Below are 16,262 nucleotides of genomic sequence, written 5' to 3' on the forward strand. Positions count from 1 at the left end.
CTTCTCTTCTTGAGTCTCAGTACTATAGCGCCCTCTGTCTGTCTTCACTATTACTGCAGCAGCACATGCTGAAACGTCGCAACACAAAAATCATCCGAGTTTCATCTGGAAGATAAAGGAAAATAAAAAAATCAGGGCCAGAGTCTCCGTTTTATCTTTATGCATGACATCAGAGATATTTCTCACACCTGGTTGAACAGCAGAAGCGAGAGCTGCAATCATTTATTGTTGAGTCGCCGTTGAAGCGATACGGAGCATCCTTGCACCAACAAGACAGATGCATTCCTTGAATGCAACAAATAACACGATCCGATCCGGATCCGAGCAGACAGCCTGACAGGCAACGCTGCAGCAGCAGATGCTGACGCCAAAATATGTGTTGCTGCAAACATGTTAAGATATGCAGGATGAAAATCAGGAGATGCTCCAGAGGCGTTTCTAACCCTTTTCTATGCGGCTGTGAAATCCTTTTGAGCGGTGGCGCAGTCAGCATCACGATTCCCAGATTCAAAGCAGATTTCTTTCCTCCTTTTCCTCCCTAATTGACTGAAACAGATTCACACAGATATGTCAAGAGTTCTCGACTGCTGGGACAAAAACAAAAAGAAAAACTGCAACCATTGCTGGAACCCCCCCCCCATCGATTCAGCATGGTCTTAAAATCTGTAGCATCCTCAGATTGAGGAGGAAAAAAATGTAGAGTTGGATAAATCATCAGGATTTAATCTGATGCCAGAGATGAAATATTCTGGATGATGGGATAACTCTGTAGCTGGAGAATCCCTTTTCTCTAAATAATAGCACAGCCACCAAAATGAGATGGATAAATACATGCTTGTTAAGCTAAAAATCCAAAAATTTGTTAATTACTTACTGTCTTTCCTTAATTAAATGAAGACATAAACAGAAGACTAAGAATGAAATGATTGGAAGAAAAAAGAGACGGGGACGGAGAGGACAGCAGAGCGGCTATAGCATGCAATCAGAAGCAAGGCGTTGAGAATAGATTTAATTTGATGCTTTCTCTCTCGCTCTCTCTCTCTCTCTCTCTCTCTCTTTGTGTGTGTGCTGACAGATGTGGTATTGCTTCAGTTCAGAGACTGTTGCAGAGAAAAACCTCCCTCAGTAATTATCTAGAAAACACACCTGGGCACCGGGAATCTCATCTCACAGCGTAAGAAGAGGAGGAAGAAGGAAGGAGAGGATCCAGCCGGAAAGGTGAGGAGAGAAACAACAGATGAGGAGAAAACGAAGAAAGGTATAGCTTCAAGCTTGCTTTATTTTTTTGGTGCATAGCTGAAAAATGCTAAAATATTTGCTCATGGAAATTTCTACACATCAATCAAAGTGAATCGGTGTGTTTTACTGTTTAGGAACTTCGTTTGTTTCTGATTCCGTCATCAGGAGTTGAATTTTGAGATTCCCTGATTGGGATTCGTCTCAGATGGGACTCCGCCTTTTGATATTTTAGGTATCATAACTTTTTCATTTCATTTTTCTAACTTTGAATGTATTATTATTATTATTTTAGCGGGTATACATCTAACAAGAATTCCAGGCTAATCCCAGCATCTTCTTTATGTCTTCAATGAAATCCACCAGCGGCGCGGGATCTGAAGCTTTGAGGGTATTCATCTCTAGAATTCTCCACATTGAGTTGTAAAATAAAAAAAAGGAGACGGCACCTGTGATCCAAAAGGAGGAGCTAAAGACAGAACCAAAAACCAACAGAGACAAAAAAGGTGCACCTCCTCCTTCTGTCTCTCCTGTGATCTGTTGTAGGAGCAGATGATGACCAGTAAGAGGCAGCGTCTCCTCTCAGCGTCTCCTCTCAGCTCACTCACAAAAAAATTATCTCCCTCTCTTTAGACTCCCTTTCACATTTGTCTTGTCTTCTTTCTTTTAAACACACACACACACACAGGACTAATATAGTCTTGTAGGGTGTGTGTGTGTGTGTGTGTGTGTTTGCAGGAGACCACCCTGCTGATTTGAAGGGCCTCATTCATGGAGGTGTTTTGATTGGCTGACAGTGACGGGTGAAATGATTTACAGCGGGTCAACACTGCAGGAGAGCCCAGATGACCCGGGTCATCCAGGGTCATCCAGGGTCATCCAGGGTCATGTGGGGAGAAGTTCTCATTGTATCACACCTTTTTACTATCGGAGCGATTTTGAACTTCAGACTCTTTACTGACGACGCACTGCTAATAAAATGCTAAAAGGTAGCCCGGCTAGCTCTGCCGGAAGAGCACGAGACTCTTCATCTTTCAAAGATGCGCACCGAAAGGAACAAAAGAAACCGAGCAGAGGATCTCAACTCAAGTCCACTCTGATTGGTCTGTTCGTCACGTTCCAGATTCACAAATGTCCACAAGCCCGGCTAGCTCAGTCGGTAGAGCATGAGACTCTTAATCTCAGGGTCGTGGGTTCGAGCCCACGTTGGGCGCAGATCTTTTCAGGAAGGCGGGGAACAAAAGGTTTCCCTATTAGAATCCCGTTCACATATCCCAAAATCATTTGGATTTAACCGTGAGGCAGGAAGTCTCTTGTGAAATCATGTTCCTGCGTTCCGACCTGCCGCGAGATTACCACTGAGATTGGAGCCGAACGCATCCTGATAACAAGGAAAGCTTTTCTGTATATTTAAATATTTGTCTGTTAGTCTGTTCTTATGTCAACCCGGCCGACGCTCTCTCTCACATTTTGGGGACGGCTGGTGTCACGACATCTGCCAAAGCCTAACCCCACCCTGCCACCCTGATGACATCACTGCATCGCCCTGAACCACCAGAAACACACACACACACACACACACACACACGCACACACACACACACTCTGAGGTGCTGAGGAAGCAGAAAACACAGACACAGTAAGGAATACCACAGAGTCACATTTTGGGTGCGCATATGAATGCAGAAACGCAACACACACACACACACACACACACACAGCACTTGACCATAATGACTACTGCATGGCCACACTGCATTGTTAAAACACACACGCACACACACACACACACACAGAGCTGACGTGCCGGCTGCTGCCTCTTATTCCAGTTGTCAGCTTGGATTACAGAGTTTTTCAAGCAGCTCCAACATCTGAACGTCAGGAAGTTCAAGAACCTGAAGTTTTCCATCCGTTTATCGTATCAAAGCGTTTATCCTTCAGAACCGTGGGGGGGGGGGGGGGTGGGGGGGTCGGGTTACACCCTGAAACGATCGCCGGTTCATCAAAGGGCCAATACACAAGAATAAAAACACGCATGTTGGACTGTGGGAGTTCTGTGTTGCATTTTGGATAAACTGTTGGGCCCCTTGTGGGCGACCGTACAGCCCGGCGAGCTCAGGGTCGTGGGTTCGAGCCCCACGTTGGGCGGTGCCGTTTCCTGATTGGTAAACACCTCACCTTAAACCACCACCCACTCACTCATTATCAGTTCTCTGATCCGACGGACCACAGACGGGGGTTTGCCGTAAGTCGACCTGGGCAGTGAATTCCCAGGATGCAAATCGACCAATCACAGAGGGCTCTTCAAGCGGAGGGGCCTTCCTCTTCACACGGACCACCGTCCGCGAGTGTGTTTAGTCATTAGTGCTCCCACTGGGCTAAAATCCACATTCATCCATCACGTCCCGCGTTAAAGCACCCCCCCCACAGTTTAAACGCACACCCTTAACGCTGCGAGGCCCATTTTAGCCTGATGCTCGTGCTTTTCTTTTTTAAACATGCACTTAACGGTCACTTTTAGAAAAGCTGTTGAATTATAAAGCAGCTCTTTAGTTCCTAAGCCGTCGTGTCTAAGGATCGGTGGGGGGGGGGGGGGGGGGGGGGGGCTCACTCAGGCGACAATGACCTCCAGGATCCATGAGGCTCGCAGACATCCCATCATCTACTCAGATATCTTGACACACACAAATCTTCCCTAGTTACAGGTCTTTCTCACCAGAGACAGACAAACGTGAGACAAATCAGAATGAGGGGGGGGGGGGTAAATTAAACGTTTGATGACCAGCAGGTTTGCCGTTTAATTGTTTGCCTTTATTTAAGAAGCTCTACTTCTTCGTCTTTGGAGGGTAAAAACCACGCAAATACGAAACGGGGGGGGGACAGGAAGTGAAGAGTGACCCAGAAAAGTGAACAAAAGCCAGAGAGGGAAAGAGAAAATGTGACACGAGAGAAAAATAATCTAACGAGAGAGAAAGAACAGGAACAGGCAGGAGGACGAGTGATTATCTCTCTAATGGCCAACATGTTGACAGCAACACTTTTCACCGCCTCTATCTAACATCTAGCGCCGCTATCTGCCCTCCACACACACACACACACACACACACACACACACACACACTTCCCCTTATCTGCCCCGGCTGCCTGCCTGCTCCACAGCTCAGGTGGGCTTCAGAGGTTTTAAAAGCAAACCGGGAGACGTCACCGACAGAGACAGTGTGTGAAGCGGTCGGGGAATTCTTCACGCCAAAAAAACACACACACACATTCTGAAGCAGATTTGGATAAAGGGTGGACGCAGGAATGTTAAGTGCAACTTTTACACACCTTTTGGCAACACACACAGACGTGCTTATTTCGTTTCGCTCGGGGAGCTCAAAGCGCCACCGAGGCAGCTCGATGGAGGTTGGAGCTCGATTTAGGCGGTTTCTTTTCTACGCAATTTTGTAATGGAGCTCACCTCCACGGGAGCCTCCTGACGCCCTCTGCTGTTAGAAGAGCGACACTTGGACTCCACTTGTTTTATGACGGGTTCCACTGAGACCCAATGGACTTCAAACCCGGCCCGACCTCTCCACAAAATCAATTCAGAACTTTTTGAGTAATCTTTAGCACATATAAAGCATTTTTTTTAATGAACATTAAAGTTTCAGTTTTTTATTGTGACTAAATGACAGAATTTGACATTTTCTCTTCAATTATTTTTTATTTAAAGTTTCCACTGCACCTTCAGCATCAGTAAACAGAACGTCGTTTGTAGGCCCAGAGAGGAATCCCATCTATTAGAGACTTGTTCAATCTCATTTGGACACAACGCACGTCATGAAACGCGCCATCAGTCCCTCCTCATCCACGATCACAAAGTGACTTTTGAGTTTCCAGAATCGAAAATGAATGAAAGTGAAGATGTGTCCGCAGCTTCAGCCGGACTTTACGCGCCGAACTGCGTCTGGCGCAGACTTCTGCGTACTGAGAGAAACATTTGTGCAACATTTTGGACCGAAATAGTCCTGGTCTCCACCGCAAAGCGAGAGCGGGCTGCCTTCAGTTAGGCCTATAGGGGTTGGCAGATCTCTCTCGCGCACACACTCACACGCACACGCTCACACACACGCCGTCATGCGGGAGCCAAAGTCATGAAATAAGCCCAATTCTGGAAGCAGACCGTGACAACGGAAACAGTGTGAGGGGACAAAATGTCTACAAGTTCAAATGGAGCAAAGTCCCGACCAAGTTCGGAGCAGCGTTCTTCACGCTGCCTGCTGATGGGACCGGCGTGTCCCGTTCGGAGCGCACGGGCTCTCCTCGCATGCGCATCAAGCGTTCAAGTTCAAATCAGCGTCTTTCATTTAACTACATGCAAACTCGTAAAAAAAAAATAAAAATAAGGAAAACATAAAAAAACATAAATACAAGCGAAAAGTGAAAAGTCTTGCGTTGGAAACGCGCGCGGATCAAATCCCACCGTTATAAACGCCGAGACTTTTGCAAGTCGTGTTGTAACGATTTAACTGCATGGGGATGAAGGGGGAGATGAACTGATGAAGTGATTTAAAAAGTCCTTACCAGCTTTGTTTGGCTCCAGAGAGTTTCTCCTCCACCCCGCAGAGCGCACAAGTCCGAAAAGTGTGACTCTCAGTCCGGCTTCGTGAGTAAAGACAGGTCGGAGTGTTGTTTTTTTTTTTTTTATGGAAAGGGAACCCCCTTCAGTCGGATTCCACAGCAGCACCGTGTCATAAAAAAATCTCCCAATAGTCACTTTTTGGAGACTTTCTGAATCAAATTCAGTCACAAAAGTTTATGAAAGTGGAACGCAGCCTCCAGCGACCCGTGGGTCGGCACGAAAAGTTCCTACAAGTCGTGCGGCCGCACAGAAATCAAGTCAGGAATCAGCGGCGCACGCTCCTCGTTTGCGCAGCTGCGTGCGCGGAGTCCACAGCAACAGGTGTCAGAAATAAAGTGAGATTTCTTCACGGCCATCACAAGTTTCCAAAACCTCTCCAACGAATTACGCACGCAGGGAGAAGTAGGATGGGAAGAGGGGAAGGAGGAAGGAGGAAGGGAGGGCGCGTTCCAAACTTTTTCTTTACGCGTCGAGGAACACCGGCGAGAAGTTCACAATAAAAGAGGAGTGAAACGAAAGAGGCGCAGAAGTTCGACTCCCTCTCTGCGTGGAGTTGGACAACTTCGCTGTGCGCTGGTTTGGAAACGAGTCGCCTGCCCACTGGCGGAGTGGGAAAGAGAGAGGGAGAGAGAGAGAAGTCGTTTCGGACAAGAGTAAAACGTCTGTCAGAAGTGGGATTTGAACCCACGCCTCCATCTGGAGACCAGAATTCCCAACCGCGGAAGGGTTCGAAGCCTTGAGTCTGGCGCCTTAGACCGCTCGGCCATCCTGACAACTGAAGTCCAGAAACATCAAACGTGTCTTTCCACAACATACACCTGTGATTGAGCCGCCGTGACGTCACTGCGGTGAAGAAAGCGAAAATTAAAATGATCCACAAACTTTTGGATCGACTCCGGATCGACATTTAAATATAAATGTTGAAAAAAGTCTGTCAGGAGTGGGATTTGAACCCACGCCTCCATTTGGAGACCAGAATTCCCAATCGCGGAAGGATTCGAACCCTTGAGTCTGGCGCCTTAGACCGCTCGGCCATCCTGACGCACGAACGTCGTCAACCTTTATGCTATTACGCGCAACAACCAAATCTCAAGCAGGTTTATTTATGAGCTCACATAAATAACATCACCTTTGCTCCATCGCGGTCACGTCACCGTGGGGCAAAAGCCCTGATTGGAGCAGGAATTAAACCCACAACTCCTTAAATGTCTTTGAGCAATAGGCTGCTTGCTTATAGGCTGAGACCTGCACGGATCCAGAGCCAAACTCGAACCGATAAAGGAACTAACAGCAAATGTCTTCGTGGCTTTGCTCGCATGTGTCGGGTCATGAACCCTCGCACATAAAAGTTGTCAGGAGTGGGATTTGAACCCACGCCTCCATTCGGAGACCAGAAGCCTCTTCCCCGAGAAGGTTCTAACCCTTGAGTCTGGCGCCTTAGACCGCTCGGCCATCCTGACAGACAGTGGACAGTGGTCTGCAGACAGAACCGTGTAGAAGTTCGATGCCCTCAGACTCACTCGGCGTGTTGTTTGTTCGTGTCCCAGCGCATCCATCGGTGCTGCTTGGACAACGAGCCCGCCGGTGGCTCTCAGCTTATTTTAGCAGCTCCACTCTCACATTGTTTGTATTTCCTCCCTACAGTTTTTCCTACCACTCAGTGCCTCCTTCCCACCAACCTCCTCCTGCACCTCCTCCTCCTCCTCCTCCTCCTCCTCCTCCGCCGGTCCTGCAGAAAACGATTCGCTTAAATGTGTATGCAAGGAGTAAACACCCAAAACAAAACAACCAACAAGTTCCTGCTTTCAAACCACAACATGGACTCATTAATGCTTTAGACCGTTTCCTGTTTGTTGAGGTATCTGCTCCTCCTCCTCCTCCTCCTCCTCCTCCTATGGAAATACGTTTTCCGGAGGTCATCTCCGTCATCTGTGCGTTTTGTAGAACGAGTCGTGACCCGCCGATATCAGACGCGCCTTATCGATATTTGATCAGGGAGATGATTAATTGTAATCAAGGAGAACTGTGTTGAAATGATCCTTAAGGTCCGATAGAATTCCTTCTTTTTAGAGACATGACTTTTTTCCATCCGTTTATCGTATCATATTTAAAGACATTACTTTTTAAAGATCATTTCCAGTCATTTGTCAGACACGCAAAAAAAAGTTTCCCAGTTTGTTAACTTACTGGCATGAAAACCTTTCAAGTAATTATGGCCAAAAAAGAGAAAACTTCAAGGAACGGAGCCACCAGTTCGGCACATCTGGAGCTCACAGCTGCATTAAACAAACACAAATGACCCAATTCTGCACACAAACAGGAAAGACGTCTCCAGGTCTGTAAGAAATATCGCTGTATTGTACCATCCTCATTATTTATACACGCATCGAGATAAACACGCAAAGAAGAAGCCAACGCGTGAAAAATAAACTCAACCAAAAGCCGGAGCTAATCAAATCCCAAAGAGCAGAGTCGCTAATGGATCCTCAGAAACGTCTGGAATCCAGACGCTCCAACGTGGTTCGGCGTCTGCGATCAACGAAGGAGGGCGCCCGGTGGATCGTGCCTCCATCTTTTCCTCCCGCTCCTTCCCTCGCTGTCCTTCTTCATCACATAAATCCGGTAGTCATACATGCATATCTCTTCCTCCTCCTCCTCCTCCTCTATCCGTCCCCTCTGTCTCCCTCCACCGGCTTTTATTAGGACAGTAGATGGAGAAAGCAGAATCGATGCGATCCGCACAGAACCGACAAAGCGTTGCCACATGTGGAGGTCGACGCCGGCAGATGTGATGCATTTACAGTCGAGGAGTCGCTGCTCGGAGGGGGGGGTGGTGTGTTTTAGTTAGTGTGTGAAGAAACAGAGAGGCCGTGAAGAGTTCTTCACAGCAGAGGTCAGAGGTCAGGTCGAGGTTCAAGGTCGGTCGAGCCCGGCAGAGCTCGGACTGTGTGTGGTCGGATCGGCGCAGGATGAGGCCCGCGGTAGGAAATAATGTCATTACTGAGGGCGGAGAGAAAAATAAACGGCGAGTGACAAGATAAGCAGCTCAGCTTAGAGGGAGATAGGGCGAGCGAAGGAGAGGAGGGGAAGACGAGGTCAGAAAGTACACAAAAGAACTCGATCGTGTGTTCCCAGCCGGCTCCAAAAACACTTCAACCACCTCGGGAAACAAAAGGAAAGAGCTTCGGGAGGAACGGCGTTTGAGGCTCAAAGAGGAGCCACAAGTCGACGGCGCTCCTCCTCTCACCTCCCCGACTCCACCGACTCGGATGAAATGATAGACGGAGACAGGAATCCATATTTTTATTACATTCTCTCATTCCAATTTAGATCCAGAGCAGAATCACAGCGAGGCTCCGTTTCCAACGACAAAACCGCATGAAACATGACACCTCGTGTCCGGTGTTTCCGAACCTCAGCTCTTCATGATTACTACAACCCCCCCCCAGATTCAACCCAGCAACCTTTAAAGACCCCCCCACTTGTGACTCAGGATCTCAGCTTATGAGCCAAACAATGAAAACCTTTTTCAAGGCGCCATGACGTTGTGGAATCAGGAAGGAGCGCTCGGTGTAAAACCCATCGCATGTGGGCTACGGCTTCGGGCTTAAACAAGACTTGAGTTTTATATATCACAAAAAGCAAAGTAGAAATAGAGCAAATATTTTATATCCCGTCCTTCCTAAGGAAAATATCTGCTTCAAGAAGGGAAACAGTCTAAAGGGATTTTAGGCAAAGGGGGGGGGGGGGGGGGCGGGGGACTGAAGCAACGCGAAACATCCACCCCGCTGTGTTCAATACCGGGACCACCGGCAGGTTTATTGTAGCTCGTGCCTTTCTCCGATCGCGTCACACAACTATGCAGAGATTACCGCCGAAGGAGACGGCATTTTGGGATGTTTCGTCAGATACAGGAAGGAAAGAAAAACACCACGACTTGAACAATAAAAGAAAATGAAGGTCAAAGGATAGCAGCAAATGATGTAAAGAAAGAAAGGCAGCTGAAATAAACACACTTTCAATAATGATGCGGTAACGGCGCGTAAGTCTGGCATCAGAAACAACTTGGTAACCCCCGACTCGCTCTGACACGATTCATAAAGTTTGAAAATGTTTTTTTTCATTTTTATTTCCTCTCCTTGAAATAAACGAAGTTGCAAATCCGACATCCGATCGCCTGGAAGGACACGGGGGAGGCGACGTGTCCCGGAAGGGAAAACACACGTCAACATCGCTAACAGACGGCGACTATTTCCACATAACTCGCATTACGAAAACATCCTGCACTTTGAAATGAATGTGAACAAAACATCCCTCAGGTAGTTCAAAAGTAAAGTGACTAAAAATAGACATCAGTGTGTGTGTGTGTGTGTGTGTGTCTGTGTGTGTGTGTGTGTGTGTGCGTGAATTCGCGCATCAGCAACTGTCCTCCAGAGCGTTGACGACTTGTTCCAAAATGTCGGGGCAACGGTCAGCGATCTGCTGCAGGACCTGATTGGCGTACTCCTGGAGCTCCGCCCCCTCCCTCTCGCACAGCGCTAACTCCGCCTCCAACTAAGAGAGCGAGAAAGACAGAATATGAAGGTTAAAGGAAAGTTTGACACTTTAGTTTGACGTAGATTTTTTTTTTTTTGCAGATTTATACACTTGATAATTCCCTGCGTCTCAGCAGGCTCATCAGCCGTCACCACCACAGAGTCTAGACTCGATTTTTGCTTCCATATTTCAGTTTTTGTGCAGCTTTAACAAATGAAAACATAGTTAATCATCATGTTTTAGATCTAGGTTAGCACTCTGACTTGATATTTCAATAAGCAAATTATTGGAGGGGTTTCAATCCTCTTTGATTCCCAGCCAGAGAGCCAAAATGTGCACATTTCCAGAAGGTTTTCCTTTGAAATTTCGCATTGCTTTGCCGTTGGCTGAGCTTGAAAAATAAAAGCCAGGTTGAGGAAGTAGCCGACATAAAGACAATAGAGTCTTAAAATAGATATCGGTTGAGCGCACGCTCACAAATATCGGAAATCTGAAAACACCACAATGTAGTTCTTTCTGCCCCTCCGCAGTGGAACATTTCGGTGAGAGAGCGTCGATGTTGTTTTCTTTGGCCGCTGCCGAGCTGAGACGTCAAACATAACTGACTTAATGACCAATACATCTGTATCAATAAGGGAACCGCTTAAACAGTCGTGTAACACAAGCCCACATTTATTTTGGAGTGTGTGTGTGTGTGTGTGTGAGAAAGAGAGAGGACTGGGTCAGATATTGGCAAAATATTTTCTCGTTAAATCTTAACCTCTTCCCTCTTCTTCTCATCTCGGAGCCAGGAAACCTCGGAAACCATTTTATATTACAGTGTTTTTATTCATGTGTAAAAACTGCAGTAAGTAATAATGCTGCTAATGATTAATGACAACGTCCCAATAAATCCCACATAGATGCCGTCGCTCATCGTCCCGCTCTTCATCAGTGTCTCAAGTTGCATTGTGGGACATGTAGGATGTTTTTTAAGGCCAGTAAAAATCCAGATATCTGCTGCTGAGGATTTGAGTCGTTCTTGCTCCTCGTAGAACTGGCCTAATGTCAAGAAGTCAATTATGTATGGATTAGTTAAAAAAATTTTTTTTAGAAAAAGGTATTATTGTATGTAATAAAAAGTAATATGTGTACTTATTTTTGCACAGTAAAACAATCTAATTTGATTGAACGTCTATGTTATTGTTTGGAAGCTTTGCCTGTATTGCGTTTCCATCAGTTTTACTCACTGCACATTTATTCTAATAGGATAATATTATTTTTGAAAGACTGAAGGGAAGAATGCGCAAAAGAGGAGAAAACCAAAGGGAAAGTACGGATAAAGGGAGAGGAAAAAGACAGAGGCGTAAGTCCACCAAAAATGGCCAAACCTGAACAGACGACAGAGATAAATCCATGTTCCATTGTTATATCTTCTAATGCTCGAGCATCCTGCGGCTAATATCTGATTGTTTTTGTCAGAATCGTTTGCATATATCGACATAGTTGCCCTCATGCAGCTTTATGTGTTTGCAGGTAATTCGACTTAACGGCTTTAACATTTTAGCAGCGATAGCGGCAGTAAAGATACGGTTAGCGATGACTTGGGGGAGATAAGCGCTTTAGTACGTGCCTGCAGTCTCAGCCTTGACCTAAAACCAGAGAAAGACAAATAGAAGGTGTTTAAAAATGAAGATCAATACGGGATAATGCTTGAAAAAAGGTTATGGCGTCAATAAAGGTTTTTTAAATCCAAATTGTGTCATGAATTATTGGGTTTCACCTTGACTTCTGAAATCTAATCGGCTCATCCATCCACTCATCTCAAGGCTTTTCTGTAATGAAATGACGCACGTTAATGTTTGTGTGTTTAACAGTGTAATAGCGAATGTGTGTGTGTGTGTGTGTGTGTGTGTGTGTGTGTTTGCTGAAGATGATTTTTTACTGCAGCCATTAAAGCTCAATTATCGCGAAGGATCATTATCTGCCTTATCAAAGGCCTGGAGACACACGCACACACACACACACACTCGTGCACGTGTACGTGCACGCACAGCTTATCAGTCTGAGAACGAGGGCGAGGGAGGGTGTGTATGCGTGTGTGCGCTGACCCCTTGACACACACTGCAGGGCTCGAACCTCTTTGCACAAGGAATGCTAATGTTCTCTTGAGACAGCATAACTCAGCGGAGAGAAAGACAAAGCGATAGAGGGGAGAGAGAGAGAATGAAAGATAGAGAGAGAGAAGTAAATATAAGAGAGAGACTTTCATCCAATCACAGTTTATCATAGAGGTGCGTGTTCAGTATTTTTAAATCAAATTGAAAAGAGTAAAAAAATAGTTATTTTTAAGAGTTAATCACAAAGCATTATAGAATTATAAAAATATTGCTAAATACTGCCATGCAGAAATTCACTGTAACGTGCAACTCTGGTATTTAAAATGCTTGAATGACAATAAAAATGTTGCTCACTAAATATTCCATACTTGCCTGCTGGGAAAAGGGGGAATGTAAAACAGAGATGGAGGTGAAGCAGGCGACTGTTTCGGCAGGTTTTTTTTTTTTGGGAGTCGGAGAGGACGATGGGTCAGGGTCAAGGTCTGACCTGGTGCTACGAGTAAAGACGCAATCAGGAAATTTAAAAAGGCTCCAGACAGCAGCGCCGAATAAGAGCAAAGGGATAATAAGGCCTATACTCGCTATTATAATCCCTTTCTCTGCCAGTCTCAATTTAAACCATTAGGTTCTCATAGTGACCGCTCTTTAAGTTGAATGCCTGCACTGCGCCAAGCCCAAAAGCGCCCGAGCGAAATGTGTGCATCTGTCATAGTCCGGTAGAGTTGTAGACCGGGCCGCCCAGCTAACGAGCTGCAGAGGGAATAGAGCCTGAGAACTGGTACCTAAAACTGCTCCTGGAGGACAAAAAAAGAAAAACCCGGAGCACTAACAGCCTAAGACAAATACAAGGGAAGCATGTGTTGCGGGCACTTCAGCATCACTGGGTAATTTTATTGTACCAGGTTATTTAATCAGCCAAACTGACGACAGGAACATATTCATATTTACAGGCCGGGCCTCCGGGAGCAGTTAGTTAGGTGGGGACAGACGCTTAAACGCATTAAAATCTGGGAGCTGTGCCTTGCTCATGAACCCTGGTGCAGAACTCCCCCCCACCCAGCACTTTATTTGCGTCTATATCATTTCAATCCTGCAGGTGACTTTAGTACCTTCACGGAGGACAGATCTTATGAAGCAACGAGAGAAGCGATGCCTTAACGGTCGCTCCAGGAGTAAACGACACAACGCCGGACTTAAATTGGTCACGTGCCACCCGGGAACTGAAACGGTGCCACTCCCACTGCTTATATGACATTTTAATGTATATATTTAATGACCCCCCCCCCCACACACACACACACTAAACCATTAATAATTAATTAGAAACAAAGGAACAAATTAAGTTAGTCCCACTCTTCTGGAGAGCGTGGTGTGTGTTTGTGTGTGTGTGTTTGAAAAAAAGAAGAGAAAAGTTAATTCAAGTCTTTGGCCTTCGTCTGCCAACAGCACCGGCTTGTCTCCCGACAAGGGACGCCAGAGGACGGAGAGACAGAAATATGGAGGACGGAAAAGCGGCGGTGGCCAAAAAGACGGCGCTGAAAGAGTGCTGCTGATCAAGAGTGAGTGACAACAACGAAGAAGTGGGAGAAGATGGGAAGATGTAAAAGAAAACGACAAGAGGAGGGAAGAGGACGGAGGAGAGAGTGATGACCAGAGACAGGAAGAAAAGGACAAGAAGGTTGGCTGGTAAAGCCATTAAGCCTGGATTCAATAAATCTGCATAAGCCCAGCAGTTAGTCTGTAATGTCCAGCAAAGTGTGTGTGTGTGTGTGTGTGTGTGTGTGTGTGTGTGCGTGTGTGTGATGGTCGCCGAGCACCTCTGTGTTTTATTTCAAGAGAAGACAATCATCTCTGAGCAGGAAGCGTCTCCTCGGACACGCCTCCACACGAAGATGATTAAAACAATAATTATGAACTGTACTTTGGTCTTTTATCACTTGGAATGTTTATATTCCACAAGCACAGCCAGGCTATCAGTATCATTATAATAGTGCAGCCTGTCTCTATTACTATTATCAGCGGCGATGCTACATTTCCAGCTCCACCCCTTCCTGTTATTGTCCCGCCTGTCAATCTAAATTCACCCAATCAGTGACCCTGAAGCCACCGGGAGCGCGACCGTTCTCACTGGCGTGCCGGCCGGGCGTCAAAGGGCTGAAACAACAACGATTACGTGTTAATAAAACCCAAAGAATAAAGGGAAGCCTAATTAATACACAGATTATTTAATGCCGGGTTGTGTTAAAATGCAAAAAGTTAAATGAACCAATGGAAAAGCCCAGAACGATCCACCACATATAAAAATGTTTATTGCACTTCCAGTCTCACTTCTGGTATCTCTGAGGGCAGCCGGCTCTGGTTTTCTCTTCTCCATAAAAACTTAAACGATGTCCTTTAGATCTTTATTATGTGGAATCAGTTTTATAGTGTTATATAGAGTTTAAAGTCGCCGCAGCTGCAGCGGGGCGCGCTGGTGTTGTTTTCTCATGTTGGAAGTTTGTTATAAAGTCATTTTTATTCACTTGGAAACCTGTTGCATGACTTTATATCGGCAGTGAGATGAGGGGAAAGAGCCTTTTTTGCAACAACAATGACATTTGAGGTCTGTAATTGTGCGGTATTCGACTTCATTACAATGACTTGTAGAGTTGTAAATATGCGCAGCTCCGTTTTTTCGCTGAGGTTTCTCCAGTTTGAGTTGGCACGGAAACGCTTGCAGTCACTCACTCAGAGCCGCTTTTAGTTTTAGCAGATACCGGGTCACGGCTGACAATTCATATTGAATTCATAAGAGCGGCGGCGCCACACCAACGACACTTAATTCACTTTCTTCCTTTTTTTTTTTTTTTTTTTAACACAATACCAAACACAAATGCAAAACACACAACCTGCAAAGGCCGCCTCGACGGTATTTCCACGTAGCGGAACACGTCCAGAGAGACAAAAACACGTGGCCGCAAACAGCCGGGCTGACAGCTTCACACGTCCAGTGGAGCAGGCGAGGGAGAGAGAGAGAGAGAGAGACTTCCTGTGTGCACGTGGAACGCCGTGCCAGTTCTCTCCAGCGCTCGTTAGAGACGTCATTGAGCCATGAGGGTTATTATTATGACTCTATGGCACCGGGAACAGCTCTTTTAGCGAAAACCTCAATTTTGGAATCGGCGTGACTTTTTGTAGTTCAGCCGAGGTTAGAACAAGGCATGGAAACAAATACACAAGAACAGACGACCCCCCCCCCCCCACCCCCCCTCCCCTGAATCCATCATGTGAAAGCTTACCTTTCACTAACGGCTCTGCGTCGCACACGGCGGTGCTTTTACTTGTCGGGCGAAGACGTGCCATGTGTGGAGCGAATGAATTTAAAACGACTTTCACTGAGGTCAGTCCAAGCAAATGTCAGGAGAGAATACGGTATATATATTAAAAAGAGGCAGGCGCTCAAATGCCAAATTCAACCGACATCGATTGGTCGCAGTTACACAGCAGACCATAAATCTGCTAGCCACTCAATAGCAGGTTTAGATTACATTTACAGCCACGATTTTTGTCAGATAGTTGATCATCCTCTCTGAAAATGAGCTTTATTTGTTAGCCACACTAGCAGCATCTGTGCTAACGGCCATTGGCGCTTGGCCTGACACCCCCCCCCCCCTTCACGCTTCTATAACTACAGAAATGTAAATGCTCCAGTGGGGAATTGGGATTAAAGCGGGTTGAAAAACTAATAAGCTGGAAGAAGTCTTGTAATAAACGTCTGACTGTGAACC

The 16,262-nt window shown here is 46.1% G+C and overlaps 1 protein-coding gene and 4 non-coding genes across 5 annotated transcripts in view; 1 reads left to right on the forward strand and 4 right to left on the reverse strand.

The window, feature by feature from the left end:
• The first annotated feature begins 2,377 nt into the window (after nucleotides 1–2,377).
• trnak-cuu (transfer RNA lysine (anticodon CUU)) lies at nucleotides 2,378–2,449 on the forward strand. The gene has a single exon. It is a non-coding gene; the product is annotated as a tRNA-Lys (tRNA).
• Nucleotides 2,450–6,523: 4,074 nt separating this feature from the next.
• On the reverse strand, nucleotides 6,524–6,633 carry trnal-caa (transfer RNA leucine (anticodon CAA)). The gene is made up of 2 exons: nucleotides 6,596–6,633; nucleotides 6,524–6,569 (listed from the first exon to the last, which is right to left on the reverse strand). It is a non-coding gene; the product is annotated as a tRNA-Leu (tRNA).
• A 159-nt stretch (nucleotides 6,634–6,792) lies between these two features.
• Nucleotides 6,793–6,902, reverse strand: trnal-caa (transfer RNA leucine (anticodon CAA)). Its single transcript has 2 exons — nucleotides 6,865–6,902; nucleotides 6,793–6,838 (listed from the first exon to the last, which is right to left on the reverse strand). It is a non-coding gene; the product is annotated as a tRNA-Leu (tRNA).
• A 308-nt stretch (nucleotides 6,903–7,210) lies between these two features.
• trnal-caa (transfer RNA leucine (anticodon CAA)) lies at nucleotides 7,211–7,320 on the reverse strand. The gene is made up of 2 exons: nucleotides 7,283–7,320; nucleotides 7,211–7,256 (listed from the first exon to the last, which is right to left on the reverse strand). It is a non-coding gene; the product is annotated as a tRNA-Leu (tRNA).
• Nucleotides 7,321–9,154: 1,834 nt separating this feature from the next.
• Nucleotides 9,155–16,262, reverse strand: part of LOC137910620 (ELKS/Rab6-interacting/CAST family member 1-like) — a 63,794-nt gene continuing 56,686 nt past the window's right edge. The window contains exon 20 of the mRNA XM_068754996.1: nucleotides 9,155–10,414. Within this exon, the coding sequence (XP_068611097.1) occupies nucleotides 10,277–10,414 (138 nt within the window). The 3' untranslated portion in view covers nucleotides 9,155–10,276. The remainder of the gene's footprint in view (nucleotides 10,415–16,262) is intronic.

The sequence above is a fragment of the Brachionichthys hirsutus genome, chromosome 22 (genome assembly GCF_040956055.1).
Source record: "Brachionichthys hirsutus isolate HB-005 chromosome 22, CSIRO-AGI_Bhir_v1, whole genome shotgun sequence".
NCBI classification, from domain to species: domain Eukaryota; kingdom Metazoa; phylum Chordata; class Actinopteri; order Lophiiformes; family Brachionichthyidae; genus Brachionichthys; species Brachionichthys hirsutus.